Here is a 22,834-nt window from a genome sequence, read left to right on the forward strand (position 1 = left end):
TGCACCGCACGAAAAACGCGTTTTCGTGCGATGTGATGCAACACAAAGGAAGGCTTCATAGGGAAACATGGGCTACAAAACATAGCAAATCGCAGCATTTTTTTCTCGCAATGTAGCAGCCTACAAAACATCACTAATGTGACGCAACCCATTGGAAAGCATGGGCTTCATATACATGCAATATGGACGAAAAATAACCATTCATTTCATGATTCTCACGCATTAATACTATGCGCAAGAAAATATAGGACTTTTCTTTTTTTTCTCGCACGTAGTTTTTCTACTTTGTTTTTCAAACTCGCGCGCAGTAGTGGCGAGCATATTAGTGTATGTACCCATCTGTTTAAGGCCTAAGAGATTGATTAACTATCCTAAAGATATACAATCTGCTGCTCTGGACCCCTGCTGATCAGTTGTATGAAGTGGCCGCTGTCAGTCAGTCAGTGAGGGCTTTCGCATTTATATATATACTGTATATATTTATAAAGATGGTTCCTGAAGAATCTGCCTCAGTGTCTTAGGATCCTACATCACCCTAAGGGCTCCTACCCACTTGCGTCTTTTTTAACGCTGCGATATCGCAGAGTTTTTTTTTACTCGAATGTCACTGGGACTTTCTAATGTTAAAAATGCATCGCACAAAAATCTGAAAGCACAAACTTGCGATGCGTTTTTAATATTAGAAAGTCCCAGTGACAATCGCGTAAAAAAAACCAGCGATATCGCAGCGTTAAAAAAACGCAAGTGGGTATAAGCCCTTAGGCTGTCTGCAGCGGGACTGCACTAAAATTTCGCAAGACTTCCGTAGCAGAAAGGCTCCTTCAAAACCTGCGCCATTTGGCACGGGTTTGAAGTGGCTTTTCTGCCTGTATTCCACTGCGGAAATCTCTCCCTATAGAGAAAAGAGAGCTCACAGCAGAAACAGCGAAACAATTGTCATGTCACGGATTTGTATTCCATGCCACACATCAGTTTCAGTATGGCTTGTCCACAGTGTATGAACAAGATTTTTGCAAATCTTGTCCACTTTACTGTTTAATTTCAGGTTTAAATATGCCTGGAGAATTTCTGTGCCCCATGTGAACCCAGCCCAAGACTACCAAATACTACACTGCAGCTCCGAATACCTCCCCAGGAGCACCGAGCACCATACTGTGTACAAACTAGGTTCCCAAATGTGCCAAACAAACACTACTCTTCACCACTACTGTCAGCAGCATTATCAGTGCAGTTTTTGCTTAGACATGGTGGCTGGCCCACTGACCAATCAACTGGCCCACCAGGAATCTACCTGCTAGGCCTATTATCAGTCCAAGCCTGCTAGGAGAAGATTCAAAATATTGCAGCCATTTACATCCTACCTGCTAATGTTATCTTCAACTTAAAAGGCAAGCCACCAACAGCATATTTCACACAACTTTCCAGTGATTTGGTCTTATTTTCCTAACCCAAACACGTAGATATACACTAAGGGTTAGTTTTATGCTAAACAAATTAATTGGCCATTATGTTTATGTGCCATATGTATATACAGGATAACCTCTCCAAAGACTGCATCTTTAAAAAGGCAAAAAAAAAAGAGGTCAGCACTAGAGATGAGTGAGCGTACTCGGAAAAACACTACTCGCTCGAGTAATTTGCTTTATCCGAGTATCGCTGTGCTCGTCCCTGAAGATTCGGGTGCCGGCACGGAGCGGGGAGCTGCAGGGGAGAGCGGGGAGGAACGGAGGGGAGATCTTTCTCTCCCTCTCTCTCGCCCGCTCTCCCCTGCTCCCCGCTGCGACTCACCTGTCAGCCGCAGCGGCACCCGAATCTTCAGGGACGAGCACAGCGATACTCGGATAAAGCAAATTGCTCGAGCGAGTAGTGCTTTACCGAGTACGCTCGCTCATCTCTAGTCAGCACGCAAAAGCCTCAATAAAAAGAATTACATTTTATTAAATAGAATTATATTAAAATATCACGTAACAGAAGAGATGAGTTCCCAAACAAAAATAAATAATGCGTCAAAAAAGGAAGGCCTCTAGCATGTCATGTTAACTCTTTCCAATCCAATTTTGGATTCAGGGTTTCCTAAAAAGCTTTCTCATATTGCTGTTATACAGCTGTGCCATCTGCTGGCTAAAGCCAGTGTGTGTGCGCCAGAGAGGCTTCGACAGCGGAGTGGCTGGCAATAGATGGTAAGAATACCCTGTCGGACGTCTTCTGAGATTGGAGCTGTACAAGTTTCAATTAGAATGTAGGAAGACGTCAGACAGACGATTGTAAAGGGTTAATAGACCAAGGTCTATGCAAAACATATCCAATGCTATCAGAGTCATGTTACCAATGATGACTGTAATACAACAAGCATATTGAATACTACATATTCACATGTACAGGACAATAATAAGAACATGACAATAGTGGCAACCTTATAACCTGCGCTCCGACATGCGTTTCGCTAAAGCTTCCTCAAGGGGTACCTTTAAGGTAATCTTTAAGAAGGCTACCTTCTTATCTGGCCTAGGCTTCATCTCAAAGAGCTTTTACTGTACAACACCCTGACAGCTAATGCTTCACATGCTGATCTGATCCAGAAAAAAAATTTGTGAAGGACTCACAAGACAATTCTGGGGGAGCAGTCAGCAGCAATTAATTGGAAGAAGTTGCTGACTTGCTGCACTGCTGCTGCCTGACCACAACACTTTTGTCATTCTCCAACTCTCTCTCTGCTGGCCTGTCGGCAAAGAGAGAACAATGTGTTTCTCAGTGGTGGAATTTCTGACTGGCTAGAACTTTGGGCGGGCAGCTGGGCAATCATGCAAGCCTTAGCCAAGGTACCTAAATTAAGTAGGCTAATGTGACACACCCTTTACCCCCTTTAATCTCACCCAGTCACCACTTCATGATTGGAGGCAGCACTGCTGTGACACAACCTTGCTCTTTTACAACACACAATGCAAGAAAGCAGAAAGCTTGAGCTTAAAGATGAGGAGGTGGTTTCATCAGCCATGGGCATCCCGGGGAACCTTGGGCAACCACCCAAACTGCCCTCATTTTTATTCTATATTGGCTCACATTCCACTTTTATTAGTACTCACAGGTGGAGCATAATTGGCCTAATTGACCAGCTCTGCAACAGCTAAACTTTCTTAAATCTGATTACTTAATGGTCTAAATAGAATTTGTACTTATTTTAGCTGAAGAGGTTCACCTACTACATACTAGATAAAGTACAGGTACTAGATAAGGTCAGTTTTACTTAGAATTGTTGCTTTTTTTATGCAGGTGAGCTTGGACATTATTGGATCGTGAAAAACAGTTGGGGGAAAACTTGGGGAGAAAATGTAAGTATTGTGTAAAAAATGTATATTTATTCATTTCACCAAGGCATAGACCTTAGTCGTGAAGCCAAAGACAGAATGGCTTAAACATTAGACTACCGTTGCAAGGAAAAGTGACCCCTTTTTTAAATTACTTGGATTACTGCACTGATTACTAATAAAATAATAAAGTCATAATTATAGGCAAACAGTGTCTATGGGCCTTTCACATGGGACAGCTGTCGGATGATAATTGTTCCTGTGTCTTTATAAAGGGGCGATCTTCGCTCAGTGAATGGAGGCGTAGCGTCCCAGAGATTGTTTGGCTCGCAAGCCTCCATTTACAGTAAACGGGACGATCACCGTTTGATTTTCATCGTTCACCGTTCAGTGTAAAAGAGCCCTTACTAAACTGATAACACACAAATAATACATGGCTGAAGAAGATGTAGCACTGCATGTCTAAAATGACAAAGTTTGTGTTGTAGGCTCTAGAAAAGGGGTGCACAAGCTTTTCTGGTCTGAGGGCCATATTGTTTTACTCAACCACTCCTATGGTTTGCCATAAAACTTAAAGAGGTATTATCATCTGAGACATTCATGGCATATCAAAGTACATGCCTGAAAATGTTTGATAGATACAGATTCCACTTCCAGGATCCCCATCTATCAGGAAAATGAAGGTCCTTTTTTCAACACTCAATCAACACTCCAGAGAGGAGACTGCATGAGAATTCAGAATGCATGCATTATGCTCTAACCATTATTGATTATGGGGGTAAGGCCAAATGCACATGGGTGGGTCGGATTCTGCTTGCGGAATCCTGCACAGAATCTGGCCCTGATCTCTGCGTACCTGTCATCTTCTTCGCCGGTGACCGCACTAACCTGTCTTCTTCTCCTCTGTTCTGCAGATTATCTGCACAGCTCGCTGTTCGACATGCATAGTACAGAATTTTCTTAAACTCTTAGGCCTCATGTCCACGGAGAAAATCAGATCCGCTACGGATTCTCCATGTAGAATCCGTAGCCGGTCCCTCCTGCCCCGCGGACATGAGGGCTGAAAATAGGAATAAATGAGAATAAACTCGCCTCCCATCCGCTCCGTTTCTTCTCTTCGCTGCGGCGTCATCTACGCTCGTCGCGGCCGGATCTTCTTTCTTCGGCTCGGCGGATGTGCATGATGACGTCGGTGACGTGCCCCGCGCATGCGCCGGGCCGAAGCAAAATGATCCGGCCGCGACTGAGAGAAGATGGCGCGGCGCCGAAGAGAAGAACCGGAGCGTGTGAGTGAAATATGATTTTTGGAGACCCACATGAAAATGGAGCATGGTCCAGATTTTTTCATGCTCCATTTTTTTTAAAATCACTTTTATTGACGATCCGCGGGTATTTATCTACCCGCGGGTGGTCAATGCATCCCTATGGGGTGCGGATCCGCGCACGGGAGAAGAGTTAAAATCCGCTGCGGATTTTAATTCTTATTTTCCCCGTGGACATGAGGCCTTAATGCTTTTTCTGCAGAATCCGTGGCTTGTCCACAATGTCAATTGCTGACTGACTGCTATTCGGACGGCTTCCATTGACTTTAATGAAAGCCGTCCGTGCAGGAACCACAGTAAAATGGAGCCTGCTGCGATTTTTCATCCGTGAGTGGAAACTTCAATTGGTTTCTGCTCGTGTGCATGAAGAATAATTTTTCCATAACATGCTATGGAGGGTTATTGCTGCCGAACCTGGAGCTGGACGCCCACTCTGGATTCCGCAGCAAAAATCAGCCCATGGACATGAGGCCTTTCACAACTTCAATCAATTACAAGAAAGCCACATGTGTGGTGCCCCAGTGGCCACCCAGACATGAGGCCCGCGCGGAGGAGCTGGGAGGGTATAGTTGGCACTTGTCACGGTAGTTCTTACTAGATTCCTTCCCGGAGAGACGCACGCAACCTCAGCCCAAGTACTGCTAGGCCTCTTCCAGGCAACGCTGGGACAGTGAATATCTGTGTACGTATGGTGGACTGTAGACTTGTCACGTGTGATACCACCGTTCCTTCTCACTGTAGCTTGTACCTGGCGGTTAAATGAAGAAAGTCCACACACACAGTTAACTTAAAAACCTCAGTCCCTGGGAATGGACAGAGACTGGAAAAACTTTACTTGAAGCTTGACAGCATACAGCTTAATACACACCGAGCAATAAAAAAGACTTCGGCAGCATCCAGGGTGCAAATTGATATCCAAAGTTTTATTCCCCCATCACAGAAAAACAGGCAACGTTTCGGCCATGTTGGCCTTTGTCAGCTTAATACACACCAGTGGAGGTAGTAGAGTAGACTTGAGGTCACAGAGGAGACACAGGATGACACTGGTCCTGCAGTCCACGTTATCTGTGTGGTACCGCTCCTGGAAAGGAAACACTCCGGAGGAGGATGGGGGTAGGATCACTCCACAGACACTCACTTGATTCAGTACTTGGATCATTGCACGGCAGACTCTTCTCTTCACTCAGCTCTCACTATTAAATGAAGGTTCCTGGGATAGGAACATCAGGATACCTTTCCTTAAACTCCATTCTCTTCACCACATGAGGGTTCCTGTGTGCCATTCCTCTTATCTCTGACATAGAGAATACATGTGAGCTGGCACATACAGACATTTCTGTACCCAGGTGCTTGGGGACTGCACAGAACAGCATGTGGCTCGGGGACCGCTTTTAAACAAGTATGGATGTAAATTAGAGCTTTAAATGTTGGTACATTATAACAGTAATTCTAATATTAATACTAATAGTTTCTCTCTATTCCTCAGGGTTTTTTTAGAATTGCCTTTGGGAAAAACATGTGCGGTATCTCAAGGTTGCCTATAAGCGCTATTACAGCCTACCCAGGAAGTAGAAGCATGCGCTGTCCTGCCTAACGTGAACTTCAGTTTCAATATTTGTACTAATCTGATACCAGTCAGGCAAAATGCTCTTCTCCAGCCTAGTAATACACATGCAATGCTTTAGCTAACTTGGTGGGAATATCTTTTTTTCCCTTTTTTTAATCTTTACTATATAATCATGTACTCGGTTTACCTGCTTACTCTGCAAAAGCAATGCGAAAATGTCTTACAAAATTATTAAAGTGCATTTCTAGCAAAAGCAAAAAAAGGTTCAGCAGTTTTTCTTTGTTGTTCTGATTGATGTTTCTGGAAATCCGAGTAACAACCAAAGTAGCCAGTGGCATAGCTCCCATGTGTTCTGCTTCAATATATGTTAATGGGGTTGTCTGAAATTTTTTTTGATTTTTACTATTGATCACCTGTCCTTAGGACAGGTCATCAATAGTTAATCAGCACTCAGGATCCATGCAAGGACTTCAGGGTCTGTATGATATTGATATATATACTAACGGTCTTGTATGGGTATGCCTTTTTACATAATTTATAATATTGAGGGAGCCTTCATGCTGGCGAGAAAATCTGGTGATTTTCTCGCAATGCGAGAGTGAGTAGGAACACATGATTGTGAAACCAATGAATCTCAATGGTTTCATTCTCTGTTGTGATGTTTTTACTCCTGCGATGCTGCATGAAAAAAAAAAATAGCAGTATGTCTATTCTTTTTGCTGGCTCTATTGAAAACACTGGGAGAAGATCGCAATCCCCTGCTTCGGCTATGACAGCTGCAGCAGGGAATTCCTTCAGCCCTGCAGGGATATGAGGCTGTTGCATCTGGGGTTTCACCTTGTTCTCAATGGGGCCAGCAGCAGCAGTGCCAGCCTCATTAAAAGCAAAGGGAAAACATTGCAATGAAAAGGGAAAACATTGCTGTGAAAGCAGTGGCAGGGAATTCCTTCATCCCCACGGGGAGTCCCCTCATCACTGAACACTGTGGCTGCAGTGGCAGGGTGTTCAGTGATGAGGGGACTCCCCGCGGCGATGAAGGAATCCTCTGCCACTGCTGTCACAGTTTTCAGTAATGAGGGTACGACCCATGGGGATGAAGGAATCCTCTGCCCCTGCTGTCACAACAGCGGCAGAGGATCGTAATGTTCTCCCATTGCTTTCAATGGGGCTGGCGGCCCCATTGATAACAGTGGGCAACATCACAAAAAGAATGGGACGAAAGTAATGGGATGAAGGGATTCCCCGCAGTTATGCGAGGCTCATATGAAAACACCTCACATCCAGGGGTTTTTAGAAGGCTTCCGACAGCGATATCGGGCTGTGAATCACAGCCCGATATCACTCTTGCCAGTGTGCAGGAGCCCTTAGGATATGTTGTATATTTACTATGGACTTGCACACATTATGAGAGTATAAGGCCTGTTTCACAGGGGCTACAAAATGGCATGATTTTGTGTGATTGTGTAGGCCGTGTGAAACAGGCCTAATATGATTGTTTTTGCATGATGTTACACAGTGGTTTGCTGCTTTAGTGAGCGCCTTATGCCTTTTTTTTTTCAATATTTGCTAATAAAGAGATATTTCAATTTGAATGGTGTATATTTTGTAGATCTAGATGTTCATGTGATTTCTATGTACACACCATATACAATATTTTGCTTTTATATATAGGATAGGTAATAGAGATGAGCGAACGTACTCGTCAGAGCTGGATACTCGTTCGAGTATTAGCGTGTTCAAGATGCTCGTTACTCGTAACGAGCACCATGCGATGTTCGGGTTACTTTCACTTTCATCTCTGAGACGTTAGCGCGCTTTTCTGGCCAATTGAAAGACAGGGAAGGCATTACAACTTCCCCCTGCGACGTTCAAGCCCTATACCACCCCCCTGCAGTGAGTGGCTGGCGAGATCAGGTGTCACCCGAGTATAAAAATCGGCCCCTCCCGCAGCTCGCCTCAGATGCGTTGTGACATAGCTGAGGGACAGTGCTATCGTGTTGGAGCTGCTGTAGGGAGAGTGTTAGGAGTTAGTGTAGGCTTCAAGAACCCCAACGGTCCTTCTTAGGGCCACATCTAACCGTGTGCAGTAGTGTGGAGGCTGCTTTTTGCAGTGTTGCACATTTTTTTTTTTTTTTTGGTATATCGGCCGTGCAGAGCATTGCGCCCTGCAGTAATACTCCAGGGACAGAAGTGTGGAGGCAGGGAGAGCGTTAGGAGTTATTGTAGGCTTCAAGAACCCCAACGGTCCTTCTTAGGGCCACATCTAACCGTATGCAGTAGTGTGGAGGCTGCTTTTTGCAGTGTTGCACATTTTTTTTTCTTTGGTATATCGGCCGTGCAGAGCATTGCGCCCTGCAGTAATACTCCAGGGACAGAATTGTGGAGGCAGGGACAGAAGGCATATATTATTGATTGAATATACGCAGTGGGCCTTTTCTAAAAAATATTGGAAAAAAATTTATTTGGCCTGCCTGTCACTGTGCTCAGTGTTCTGGGTCCGTGTGTGCTGGGTGTAGTAGTTCTACAAAATCATACGCAGCCAGCTAAGTGTTACAGCAGGCTTGCGCCAAATTATTTCCTGGCTCTGAAATCACCGCTCTGTTGCAGTTAATAACAGTGCAACACTCTGCAGTTCTGTGACACACTCCAGGAACAGAAGACATATATTATTGATTGAATATACGCAGTGGGCCTTTTCTAAAAAATATTGGGCAAAAAATCTATTTGGCCTGCCTGTCACTGTGCTCAGTGTTCTGGGTCCGTGTGTGCTGCGTGTAGTAGTTCTACAAAATCATACGCAGCCAGCTGAGTGTTACAGCAGGCTTGCACTAAATTATTTCCTGGCTCTGAAATCACCGCTCTGTTGCAGTTAATAACAGTGCAACACTCTGCAGTTCTGTGACACACTCCAGAGACAGAAGACATATATTATTGATTGAATATAAGCAGTGGGCCTTTTCTAAAAAATATTGGAAAAAAATTTATTTGGCCTGCCTGTCACTGTGCTCAGTGTTCTGGGTCCGTGTGTGCTGGGTGTAGTAGTTCTACAAAATCATACGCAGCCAGCTAAGTGTTACAGCAGGCTTGCGCCAAATTATTTCCTGGCGTTCCGTAAACGAAGTCAGCCTCCAACCACAGGCCAATAAGAGGCACATTTAATTACAGCGTTCTGTTTCTGCACTACTGGTAATACACCATGCTGAGGGGTAGGGGTAGGCCTATAGGACGCGGGCGAGGACGCGGAGGACAAAGTCAGGGTGTGGGCACAGGCCAAGCCAGTGCGGTGGCCAGGGGTAGAGGCAGGGCCAGACTGAATAATCCACCAACTGGTTCCCAAAGCGCCCCCTCGCGCCATGCCACCCTGCAGAGGTCAAGGTGCTCTACGGTGTGGCAGTTTTTCACAGAGACGCCTGACGACCGACGAACAGTGGTGTGCAACCTTTGTCGCGCCAAGATCAGCTGGGGAGGCACCACCACCAGCATGCGCAGGCATATGATGGCCAAGCACCCCACAAGGTGGGACGATGCCCGTTCACCGCCTCCGGTTTGCACCACTGCCTCTCCCCCTGTGCCCCAACCTGCCACTGAGATCCAACCCCCCTCTGAGGACACAGGCAGTACCGTCTCCTGGCCTGCACCCACACCCTCACCTCTGCTGTCCTCGGCCCCATCCAGCAATGTCTCTCAGCGTAGCGTCCAGACGTCGCTAGCGCCACAGTTTGAGCGCAAGCGCAAGTACGACGCCACGCACCCGCACGCTCAAGCGTTAAACGTGCACATTGCAAAATTGATCAGCCTAGAGACGCTGCCGTATAGGCTTGTGGAAACGGAGGCTTTCAAAAGCATGATGGCGGCGGCGGCCCCGCGCTACTCGGTTCCCAGTCGCCACTACTTTTCCCGATGTGCCGTCCCAGGCCTGCACGACCACGTCTCCCGCAACATTGTACGCGCCCTCACCAACGCGGTTACTGCCAAGGTCCACTTAACAACAGACACGTGGACAAGCACAGGCGGGCAGGGCCACTATATCTCCCTGACGGCACATTGGGTGAATTTAGTGGAGGCTGGGACAGAGTCAGAGCCTGGGACTGCTCACGTCCTACCCACCCCCCGAATTGCGTGCCCCAGCTCGGTGGTGGTATCTGCGGGGGTGTATGCTTCCTCCACTAAACCACCCTCCTCCTCCTCCTCCGCAACCTCTGTCTCGCAATCAAGATGTGTCAGCAGCAGCAGCACATCGCCAGCAGTCGGTGTCACGCGGCGTGGCAGCACAGCGGTGGGCAAGCGTCAGCAGGCCGTGCTGAAACTACTCAGCTTAGGAGAGGAGGCACATGGCCCACGAACTGCTGCAGGGTCTGACAGAGCAGACCGACCGCTGGCTTGCGCCGCTGAGCCTCCAACCGGGCATGGTCGTGTGTGACAACGGCCATAACCTGGTGGCGGCTCTGCAGCTCGGCAGCCTCACGCACGTGCCATGCCTGGCCCATGTGTTTAATTTGGTGGTTCAGCGCTTTCTGAAAAGCTACCCCCACTTGTCATACCTGCTCGGAAAGGTGCGCCAGCTCTGCGCACATTTCCGCAAATCCCACACGCACGCTGCCACCCTGCGGACACTGCAACATCGGTTTAATCTGCCAGTGCACCGACTGCTGTGTGACGTGCCCACACAGTGGAACTCTACGCTCCACATGTTGGCCAGACTCTATGAGCAGCATAGGGCTATAGTGGAATACCAACTCCAAGATGGGCGGGGCAGTGGGAGTCAGCCTCCTCAATTATTTACAGAAGAGTGGGCCTGGTTGGCAGCCATCTGCCAGGTCCTTGGAAACTTTGAGGAGTCTACCCTGATGGTGAGCGGGGATGCTGCAATCATTAGCGTCACCATTCCTCTGCTATGCCTCTTTTTTTTTTTTTTTTTTTTTTATTAAATTTTTATTGAGGAATATGAACAATACATGAACTAAAAGCAATGGGAGATCACAATAGTTACATTACAGCCATGCATACACTGTTGGTCTCTTCTGACATAGTGACATAATAACATCCTCAGAAATTTTTTGAAGACGAAGAAATGCATCTGCTATAAATGACTAAATACTACATCCAGATAGAAATGAGCACTCACAGTGACGAGCTTTGTAATTTCAGTCAACATTTCTTTTGATGGAAAAATATTTAAAGACGAACAAGAAGTTACATAATGTAACTTGTAACATAGTGCAACAAAATAAGAAAGTGCAACAAAGTAAGAAAAGGCATCATAAGCGAATCACTTAAACTGGTTATATGGGCTCCCTCCACACGCTCCACATCTCCTCATGCTTCAGTATACTATTCTCCCTGAACGCCAGCCATCTCTCATATACCTTCTGTTCGGACATTCTGACGGCATATTCGTGTGGTCCCGGAGGGGCTACTTTCTTCCAATGTTTTGCAATAATAGCTTTAGCTGTCATCAGGGCATGGCCTATTAACTTTCTAGATGGAGGTGGGAAATCCTCTAAACCGACCAGTAGCAGTGTCTGCTCCGCCCTCCAGCGGGTCTGGGAGTGCAGACTCTTATCCAGAAGGTCCAACACCCCCCGCCAATAGACCTGCAACTTTGGGCATGACCAAAAAATGTGAGAAAGATTGCCCCTGCCCCCGCATTCTCTCCAACAGGCCCCATCCCCTCTGTGGAATCTGCTACTAATTAGAGCTGGGGGGTAATACCAACGCATGTTAGTCTTCATTTGTACCTCCAGAATTCCCATCCCCTTGGTAGCCTTCCCAGCTAGTTTAAAAGCGTTACTCCATTTGTCTATTGGGATGGTTGACCTCAGTTCCCTCTCCCAGTTTAGCATGTGAACTTTTTTAGTTAGGGTAATGTTGCCTGTTAATATGTCGTAAAAGGGCCTCGTCTCCGATTTACCCAAATCGGAGCAGGCCGAGATTTTCTCTAGAATTCCATGTGGGATCCTAGTTGTATGTAATTGGGATTTATGTAGGAAGTGAGCTATTCTTGTGTGTCTATATATATCTTGCGGGGGTAGGCTGTATTGGGAAGCCAATAGCCCGAAAGGCTTTACTTCTGCATTTAACAACAGATCCGACATTAGTGTTATGCCCTTATTTCTCCAATCTTTTACTTCCAGATCTGGGAGAAATAGGCACACCGTCTCAAGAGGTATCTGCGGGACCTCCAGTTTGTCATAGGAGGCTAGTTTTACAGTTAGGTCTTTCCAGACTTTAAGCGAAGCGTGTGTAGTAGGAGAGAGACAGTTTGCGTTCTCTTTTAGGCATACCGGCTTGTTCGCGAGACACGACATGCCCTCCAGAGAAGCTGCTAAGAGCATTGGTCTACAGGAGCTAAGTTTTGCGAAATGGCGCTCCATACCGGCCCAGCCCGTTATGTCCCTCCGGGAAAGCCACCCTCTGGTCTGGTTCAGGAGAGAGGCCTTGTAATAACTCACTACATCTGGTATGCCCACCCCCCCTCTTGAGCGGTGCGTAGCCAGTATAGACAACGCCAGGCGAGGTTTTTTGCCATCCCATATGAAGTTTGATATTTGTTTCTGAAATTTAGATAGTGTACCCGACGAGATGATAATCGGCAGTACACGAAAGAAATACAGGATCTTGGGAAATATCTTCATTTTAAAGGTCATGACTCTGCCGTACCATGACAGGCCTAGCCTGGTCAGGCGGTCCAGGTCCTTTTGTATGGAGATCAGTAATGGTGGGAAGTTAATTTTTTCCAAGTCTTTTGTGTCAGGAGACAGACAAATTCCCAGATAAGGGAGCTCTTTTTCCCTCCATTCAAAGGGGAACTCTTTCTTTATAGAGTCTTTCAAGTCCCTTGAGACATTTACTCCCATAATCAGGGATTTATCAATATTCAATTTATATTGCGAAACTGCTCCGAAGTCGTGCAGAATGTGATGAACCGCTCTCAGAGAGCTGAGCGGGTTCGACAGAGTGAGGATGACATCATCTGCGAACAACCCAATCTTGTGCTGGCGGAGGTTTAACGGTATCCCTCCAATATCCAGCGATGTTCTAATGGCCTCTGCCAGCGGTTCAATCGAGAGAACATATAGTGTGGGAGACAGCGGGCAACCCTGCCTCGTGCCGTTAGTAATTTTGAACTGTCCGGACAGAGTCCCGTCCACCAGTGCCCTGGCAGAGGGCGTGGAATACAGGGCATGAATAGCTCGTTGAATTCCCTCACCCATGCCAAATCTTCCTAATGTGAGGAAGGAGTACTCCCAATGAACACGATCAAAAGCCTTTTCGGCGTCAAGTGCGAGCATGATCATAGGGAGGCGGGAAGTCTTCACGGAGTGGAGGAGATTAATAATTTTGCGAGTGCCATCTGATGCCTGTCTACCTTTCACAAACCCGACCTGGTCGGGGTGAATGACTTCCGGGAGTACATCCAAAAGTCTCCCCGCCAATATCTTGGAATATATTTTTGCATCCACGTTTAGTAAGGAAATTGGCCTGAAATTGGATGGATCATCGGGGGGCTTACCGGACTTAGGAAGTACCACTATGGTTGCCTGGAGGTTCTCCTCCGGGAACGCACCGTTGCGCATGGCTAAATTAAAGTGGTGTGCTAAATGTGGGGCCAGCAGTCCTTGGAATATTTTAAAATATTCGGCTGAGAAGCCGTCCGGGCCGGGGGCTTTTTGGTTTTTCATTATTGTAATGGTATCCAGAACCTCCGTCAGAGATATTTCTTTGTCTAATTCAGACATCTGTGATGTAGAGATTTTGGGTAGGGTTAGTTTGTCTAGAAAACTCTCTATCTCCTCTCTATGTGGCTGCTTTATGGAAATATCGTCCTTCAGGTTATACAGGTCATTATAAAATGAGCTGAATCTGTCGGCGATCTGTTTTGGGTGGGAAATCTTGAATTCTTTTCTTTTTGAGTTCCATACAAACGGGATCTTGGATTTAATGGTCTTTTTTTTGACCAGGGTGGCCATTAGTCTTGTTGGTTTGTTTAAATAGGAATATATGTTAGCTTTGCTTATGGTAGTTTCTTTTTCAAAGTCCCCTTGCAAGGTTCTTCGAAGTTCTAACCTGGCATTAAGGAGTTTATTATGAGAAAGTGTCGAAGGGGATGCTTGGAGTTCCCTCTCCAGAACGTGGATATTTGTTACCAAAGACTCAATCTTGTCGCGTTTCGTTCTCTTATATTTTGCACCCAATTTTATAAGTACTCCTCTTATAAACGCCTTATGGGAGTTCCAAAGAGTGTGTGGGTTTATGTCAGGAGTGGCATTTATGGCAAAGAACTCCTCTAGGCTTTTTTTAATTTCTTTTTTGTATTCGGGAATTTTCATGAGGTAGACGTTGTTTTTCCACATTTTGGCCCTCTGGTTAGGGGTACCTAGGTGGATTGGCGCCGTTATTGGAGCGTGGTCAGACCACGTTGCCGTGCCTATGGATGCATCTGCTACTGAAGCAATTAATTGCTTGTCCACGAGACATAAGTCTATGCGCGAGAATGTCCTGTGACGGGGCGAGTAAAAGGTGAATTCCTTTGCCGCTGCATTTAAGCAGCGGAAGGTGTCATACAAGGCCATCTCGCGTATCCAACGGCCCAGGGGAGAATCTTTCTTTGCGTGACTTTGAGTGGAGTCTAAACTGCCTTCAGGCACTAAATTAAAGTCCCCGCAAAAAATCAGCGGGCCCTTGGCAATTTTACGGACTTTTCTCATGAGTTTGTTCAAGAAGTGGACTTGTTTAGTATTAGGGGCATATATATTTATGAGTGTGACCTGTGAACCCCTCATATTGCCCACCAAAATTATAAAGCGACCCTTAGGGTCGCACACTTGGGTGTCTATTTCAAATGTAGTGGAGTCCCTGACCGCAACCATAACCCCCGCATGTTTCTTAGGAGCAAACGCAAACACCAAGTGGGGGAATCTCTTGTGTGTCATAAGCCTGCCATCTGCTTCCAGTAAGTGTGTCTCCTGAATACAGACCAGATCGGCGTTGTGGGGCAGAGCCTCCCTCCAAACAGCCCTTCTTTTGTTCGGCGAATTCAGGCCATTAGCGTTCAGGGACAGCACTTTCAACGCCATTTTTTCATATAAAGCAATAAGAAGCTAGGAGCAGGAGAGCCAGCATAGTAGGTGATGCCTGTCAAAAAACTACAAACAAAACTAGGAAAACAAAATCTGGTTAAGCAGAAAAAAGAGCAGCCAAAACATACATTTAGGGGGTATTTAGACAAGATGCAAACAAACAAAAGGGTACAATAAGGTATGACTGGGCAAGCCGAAACTTGCGGTTTTGTTACGGGGAACGAAAGTTCGTGTAGGAGTGAGAAATAGAAATAGAAGCATCACTCAAAATCGCAAAACTTAATACCGTCGGGCTCAGTGGACCGTATAGCTTTCTTTGGCAGAAATTTAAGGAAATATCAGTTCCTTTGTGTAGCTTGGAGGAGACAATCAGGTGTTGCGAGCAGCTTTTCTTTGGTTTCTTCCAACCTCTCGATCAGGGCGGGGGAGTGAAGGATCGTTCACTTTTATACCCCACACTTTCAGGGTGGATTTGGCGGAGGTAGGGTCAAGAAAAACATGAGAGGAATTCTCCCTTGTCACGATTATCTTGGTGGGAAACCCCCACCTGTATTGGATCTTGGCCTCTCTCAGGGCTAGGGTCACTCCCGAGAAGCTGCATCTCGCCTCCATCGTAGCTTGGGATAAGTCGATGAACAAACGGATGTCTGTGTATGGGCTCGGAAGGGCACCCATTTTTCTTGCAGTTTGCATAAGAGCCTCCTTTGTGCTAAAATAATGGAAGCGTACAATAATGTCCCTCGGACTGTTGTCACTCAGGAATTTGGGCAGTGGAAGTCTATGTGCCCTATCAATTTTGAGCTCTTGCTCAGGGATATTTGGTAGGATCTTTTGGGTCAAGCGCGTCACATAATCCGTCAACTCGGGGTTCGCAACTTTTTCAGAGACGCCTCTTATTTTTACATTATTGCGCCTGCTTCTGTCCTCAAAGTCGCTTATTTTGTTTTGCAGTTTGGTAACCAGGCCTTCCAAATCATAGTGGGCGTCAATAAGAGCATTATACTGAGGAATCCACATGCTGGGTAAGATTTTTTAGGTCAGTTTGAATTGTGTGCCTTAAGGCTAAGATGGCCTCTTTAATGTACAGTTCTGAGGCGGGTCTTTCTGTGGCCACTAGATTGTTTATTTCACCATCTGGTGCAACCATAGGGGAAGCCTCCTCCAAATTCTCCCCTCCCCCGTCCTCCGCCAGTTTTTGGCGTTGTTTGGCCGGACTGCTGGAAGCAGAGGGAGGCTGATCTCCTTGCAGAGGTGCCGCCGCCATTTTGTTTTTTGTACTGCGGCTGCTGGGGAGATTCGTTTTAACTCTATGCTCTCCCTTGTTTTGGCTCTCTCCCTGTCCCGGTACCCCTGGCTGTTCCCTGACGTTAGGGGTGTCCATCTTATAGAGGGGCTGTGAATCGGTGGGGCCGGGAAGCCCTCTTACCGGAGTGTCAGCCACCGGCGTGTCTTCTTCCTCCGCCGCCATTACAGGGAGAGGAGCGTGCGGACCGAAAAACTCCTCCAGCCGCGTCGGCTGGGCTTTGGAGGCTCTTCTCCTGGCTGCTGCCATGTACCCTGGCACTTCTTCTTGCCGAACGGCAGTAAGGTGAGCCCTCCGGTTAGCTGTGGAGGTCGCTGAGCGATGCTGCTGGTCAGAGGCTAGTTAAACACGGCCGTCTCGATCTCTCTCCAGGCCACGCCCCCCTCTGCTATGCCTCTTGAGAAGTTCCCTGCAAAGCATAAAGGCAGACGCTCTGGAATCGGAAACGGAGGCGGGGGAAGACAGTATGTCGCTGGATAGTCAGAGCAACCTCATGTCTATATCTCAGCGCGTTGAGGAGGAGGGGGAGGAGCATGAGGAGGAGGGGGAAGAGACAGCTTGGCCCACTGCTGAGGGGACAGATGCTGCTTGCCTGTCATCCTTTCAGCGTGTATGGCCAGAGGAGGAGGAGGAGGAGGATCGTGAAAGTGATCTTCCGAGTGAGGACAGCCATGTGTTGCGTACAGGTACCCTGGCACACATGGCTGACTTCATGTTAGGATGCCTTTCTCGTGACCCTCGCGTTACACGCATTCTGGCCACTACGGATTACTGGGTGTACACACTGCTCGATCCACGGTATAAGGAGAGCCTTTGCACTCTCATTCCCGAAGAGGAAAGGGGTTCGAGAATGAGGCTATACCACAGGGCGCTGGTGGACAAACTGATGGTAAACTTCCCATCCGACAGCGCTAATGGCAGAAGGCGCAGTTCCGAGGGCCAGGTAGCAGGGGAGGCGCAGAGATCAGGCAGCATGTACAGTGCAGGCAGAGGAACATTCTCCAAGGCCTTTGCCAGCTTTATGGCTCCCCAGCAAGACTGTGTCACCGGTCCCCAGTCAAGGCTGAGTTGGCGGGAGCACTGTAAAAGGATGGTGAGGGAGTACGTAGCCGATTGCAGCACCGTCCTCGGTGACGCCTCTGCCCCCTACAACTACTGGGTGTTGAAGCTGGACATGTGGCCTGAACTCGCACTGTATGCCCTGGAGGTGCTTGCTTGTCCTGCGGCTAGCGTCTTGTCAGAGAGTGTGTTTAGTGTGGCTGGGGGAATCATCACGGATAAGCGTACCCACCTGTCAACCGACAGTGCCGACAGGCTTACACTCATCAAGATGAACAAAGCCTGGATTTCCCCAGACTTCTCTTCTCCACCAGCGGACAGCAGCGATACCTAAGCAATACGTAGGCTGCACCCGCGGATGGAAGCATCGTTCTCTCTCACCATCCCAAACGGGGACATTTCTGCTTCATCAATCTGTGTATAATATTCCTCCTCCTCCTCCTCCTCCTCCTGCTCCTCCTCCTGAAACCTGACTAATCACGCCGAACGGGCAATTTTTCTTAGGGCCACAAGGCTCACTCATATAATTTTTCTAAACAATTTTTATACGTTTCAATGCTCTTAAAAGCGTTGAAACTTTAACTTGAACCAATTTTTCGTTCAACTGGGCTGCCTCCAGGCCTAGTTACCACTTAAGCCACATTAACCAAAGCGATTAATGGGTTTCACCTGCCATCTTGGTTGGGCATGACCAATTTTTTCTGAGGTACATTAGTACTGTTGGTACACCAATTTTTTTGGGCCCTCACCTACAGTGTAATCATAGTAATTTCTATGTTCTTCGCCTGCACTCATAGTACAGAAAGGTGTGTGGGGTTGGCCTACACTTTAGCTACATAAATGTCTATACTGCAGCTACTGAAATGTGAAAGAGACTGTTATCTCCCTAAACTGCTGCAATGGGAATGTTACTGGGGCCTGTCTTGAGTGCTACTATTACTGAAATGGAACTAAGACTGCGCTCCCCCTATACTGCTGCTAGTGATATGTTAGTGGGGCCTGTCCCTAAGGCTACCGCTGAAATGTTAATAATTGTGGGCTCTGCCTATACCGCTGCTACTGGTATGTCACTGGGGTGTGGAAACAGAGGCTTCACAAAGACATGATGGCGGCGAGGCCATTTCCCACCAACGCTGTTACTGTTAAGGTGCATATAACCACGGACACGTGTAGAGGACACATAGTGCCTCCAAAACATCCCCCTCCTCCTCCAACAATGAAAACATTCTTGGCAAATACCTTTGCATTGGTCCGTCTGGTGGCAGTCCAAGAATTTCACCTTTAACGACACAACAAGAGAGCACCACCACCATCCCCCCGCCACGGCCCACTTAATCCTGGCCACATTCCGAAAACCAACTACATAAAACCGCGCTACCAGGTCCGCAGTCACCACCACATTACCACCAACGAGGTTACTGTTAAGGTACATATTACCAGTCAGACTGGGGCATGCAGTGTGGGCCGAAGCCCACCTGTATTAAGCACGACATTACTACCTCAGCTGTGTTGGGCAATGCAATGGGATATTTTTATGTACCGCCGGTGGGTTCTAGGGAGCCACCCATGCTGTGGGTCCACAGGGAATTATAAATGCATCTGTTTCCACTTCTAAAGAACCCCAGTCAGACTGGGGCATGCAGTGTGGGCCGAAACCCACCTGCATTAAGCACGACATTACTACCTCAGCTGTGTTGGGCAATGCAATGGGATATTTTTATGTACAGCCGGTGGCTTCCTGGCACCCACCCATGCTGTGGGTCCACAGAGAATTATAAATGCATCTGTTTCCACTTCTAAAGAACCCCAGTCAGACTGGGGCATGCAGTGTGGGCCGAAGCCCACCTACATTAAGCACAACATTACTACCTCAGCTGTGTTGGGCAATGCAATGGGATATTTTTATGTACCGCCGGTGGGTTCCAGGGAGCCACCCATGCTGTGGGTCCACAGGGAATTATAAATGCATCTGTTTCCACTTCTAAAGAACCCCAGTCAGACTGGGGCATGCAGTGTGGGCCGAAACCCACCTGCATTAAGCACGACATTACTACCTGAGCTGTGTTGGGCAATGCAATGGGATATTTTTATGTACAGCCGGTGGGTTCCAGGGAGCCACCCATGCTGTGGGTCCACAGGGAATTATAAATGCATCTGTTTCCACTTCTAAAGAACCCCAGCCAGACTGGGGCATGCAGTGTGGGCCGAAGCCCACCTGCATTAAGCACAACATTACTACCTCTGCTGTGTTGGGCAATGCAATGGGATATTTTTATGTACCGCCGGTGGGTTCCAGGGAGCCACCCATGCTGTCAGTCCACAGGGACTTCACAATAGGGAGTTGTACCTGCCTGTGTCTATGAATTAAAAACCGCGGTCTGACTGGGGCATGCAGACACCTTGACAGAATGAATAGTGTGTGGCACATAGGTTCCCCATTGCTATGCCCACGTGTGCAGCTCCTGATGGCGGTGGCACAGGATTCTATTTCTCATTGCTTCTGTACAGCATTGTGGGCTATCGCCCCGCCCCTTTTAAAGAGGGTCGCTGCCTAGCCGTGCCAACCCTCTGCAGTGTGTGCCTGCGGTTCCTCGTCATGGCAGACGCACTTATAAATAGACATGAGGGTGGTGTGGCATGAGGGCAGCTGAAGGCTGCGCAGGGACACTTTTGTGTGCACTGTGGACACTGGGTCGTGCGGGGGGGTTGGGCAGCATGTAACCCAGGAGAAGTGGCAGCGGAGTGTCATGCAGGCAGTGATTGTGCTTTGTTGGAGGTAGTGTGGTGCTTAGCTAAGGTATCCATTGCTAATTAGGGCTTTTCAGAAGTAAAAGTTGTTGGGTGGGGGGGGGCACTCTTGCCGGTATTGTGGCTTAATAGTGGGACCTGGGAACTTGAGATGCAGCCCAACATGTAGCCCCTCGCCTGCCCTATCCGTTGCTGTGTCGTTCCAATCACTTTCTTGAATTGCCCAGATTTTCACACATGAAAACCTTAGCGAGCATCGGCGAAATACAAAAATGCTCGGGTCGCCCATTGACTTCAATGGGGTTCGTTACTCGAAACAAACCCTCGAGCATCGCGATAATTTCGTCCCGAGTAACGAGCACCCGAGCATTTTGGTGCTCGCTCATCTCTAGTTATGATCAATTTTCCTATAGGTGTCATTATCCAATAGGATTTTATAAATTTGTGATATATACAGATCCGTATCCATCAAAATTATATTACCCCCCTTATCTGACTATTTGATTCTATTAGCGGCTAGTTGTTTTAAATCTCTCTTCTCCCTAGGAGTCAGATTGTTTCTTCCAAAGACTCCTTCTTTATCTTGATTTTCTCTTTTTAATTTTAACACCTCTTCCTCCATAATTTGTTGAAAGTCATCCATGAATCTTGTACGTGAGGCTATCAGATAACATAGGGGGTTTGGTATAGCAAATTCAGATTTTTTTCGTGTTTTTCCTTTGTGTAATAAGCCCCCCTCCTCTTCAAGTTGTTGTAAGTCCAATAAGGCCATCACCTCCTTAAATGATTTGTTCTCAAACTCATTGCAGGATGCTTTGTTTTTTAATCCTTCCTCAGAATTATCATAATTATCATTTCTATTTAGAGAAAAATGTCTTTTGACCGTCAGGTTTCGTATGAATTTGTTTATATCCATTAGGCCTTAGTCACACGGGCGATTTTTCGCGCGATTTACGCATGCGCTTGCGACCGGCGATTTTATAAAACGTATCGGACACATAAAGCTTGTCCGATAAATTATAGAACAGAAATCACAGATCGCGCCTATCTGCGATTCCTTGTGTTCTGTATATGCGCTCAACGGCGCCGGCGGCAGCAGCGCCAACCCCATTGAGAACATATACTACACAAATCATTCTCTTCTGCCACAGCTGTAACAGCTGTGGCAGAGAAGAATGATGTTTGCCCATTGAATTCAATGGAGCCGAGAATACAGCCGGCTCCATTGAAAGCAATGGGCTGCCGGTGAGCGCAGGATGAATTTTCGGGAAGGGCTTAAAAATATAATTAACAGGTGAAAATGTAATAAGATTACTATTTAAGGAAGGAAGTAACATATTGTGAATGAGGTGATCAAGACCTGAGAAGGTTGAAACGCGTCCTCAGGACGGTTGTATTTTTCTTGTTATCATGGGCACATACTGAATAAACAGAAGAAAGCTTTTCTCTCTATGCATCCAAGCTCCTATCATTGAAATGCACGTGAATATTAACTCCCACTAAAAGAAGATTAATACTGTAACTGTAACTGGTCTCTGGTTCTGAGACATCTGAAACACCACGGAAAACATTTTAACTTTAGGACCCCTATTCCTGTACTTCTGTCAGGGTCTTGGTAGCTTGTAGCTGGTCTTGCTGCATGTTTGTCTGTTCATTGCTTCTCGGAAGTAACTTTTAGGCCATTTTCAAAATCTCTCTACAAAATCAACGCTACAAAATGCATGCATGTGAAGCCCATGGTTTCCAATGGGCTCTTTCATGTGAAAGAACCCATTGGAAACCATGAGCTTCAGGCCGCATCCACACGGCCGATTTTATTGCAATGCGACAGTGCTACAAATCGCATGTATGTGGAGCCAATGCTTTCCAATGGGTTCTTCCACACAAGCGATGTTTTATAGCCTGCAACATTGCAAGACTACACAATCGCGGCATGCTCTATACTGCTGCAATTTACAATGTTTCCCTATGGAGCCTTCCTTTTTCTAACATCACATCACACCAAAACGCGGTTTTTGTGCTGTGCGATGTACATTTTACAGTAGGCATTCCTACTGTAAAATCCCTAGCTGCAGTAAGAAAAAAAAAAAACATCACCTAAGAGGCACTGTCCGGCTCTGATGTGCGTCTCTTCTTCACGTCGACACTTGTCTCAGTCTTCTGCCATGCCTTCCTGGATTGAAGGATCAAAATCCGTGCCTTCAGAAAGGGTGGCTGTGATTGGTTCATGACCCCAATGGATCAGCCAATTAGAGCCAGTGCTCGATGAACCAATCACAGCCATTCAGTGAACCGATTTTCTCATGTCACTATTGTGTCGCCCGTTTGGATGCCCTTAGAAAAGCAGTATATCAGCAGCACTACCACTTGTACAACATTAGTGGGAGGTGAGCAAGTATGCAAAGCTCACATAACAAACCTGACACCACAGTCCATAGAGATCAGTCACA

The 22,834-nt window shown here is 47.0% G+C and overlaps 1 protein-coding gene and 1 long non-coding RNA gene across 2 annotated transcripts in view; one reads left to right on the forward strand and one right to left on the reverse strand.

Annotated features, from left to right (window-relative positions):
- The window catches only part of LOC136582299 (cathepsin W-like), a 40,894-nt gene extending 34,255 nt beyond the window's left edge, over positions 1 to 6,639 (forward strand). Inside the window, exons 10-11 of the mRNA XM_066583218.1 lie at positions 3,271 to 3,329; positions 6,114 to 6,639. Coding sequence (XP_066439315.1) covers positions 3,271 to 3,329; positions 6,114 to 6,221 — 167 coding nt within the window. The 3' untranslated portion in view covers positions 6,222 to 6,639. The remainder of the gene's footprint in view (positions 1 to 3,270; positions 3,330 to 6,113) is intronic.
- Positions 1 to 22,834, reverse strand: part of LOC136582302 (uncharacterized) — a 70,482-nt gene that overhangs the window by 37,736 nt on the left and 9,912 nt on the right. The window lies entirely within an intron of this gene.

Source organism: Eleutherodactylus coqui, chromosome 11, assembly GCF_035609145.1.
Source record: "Eleutherodactylus coqui strain aEleCoq1 chromosome 11, aEleCoq1.hap1, whole genome shotgun sequence".
Taxonomy (NCBI): Eukaryota; Metazoa; Chordata; class Amphibia; order Anura; family Eleutherodactylidae; genus Eleutherodactylus; species Eleutherodactylus coqui.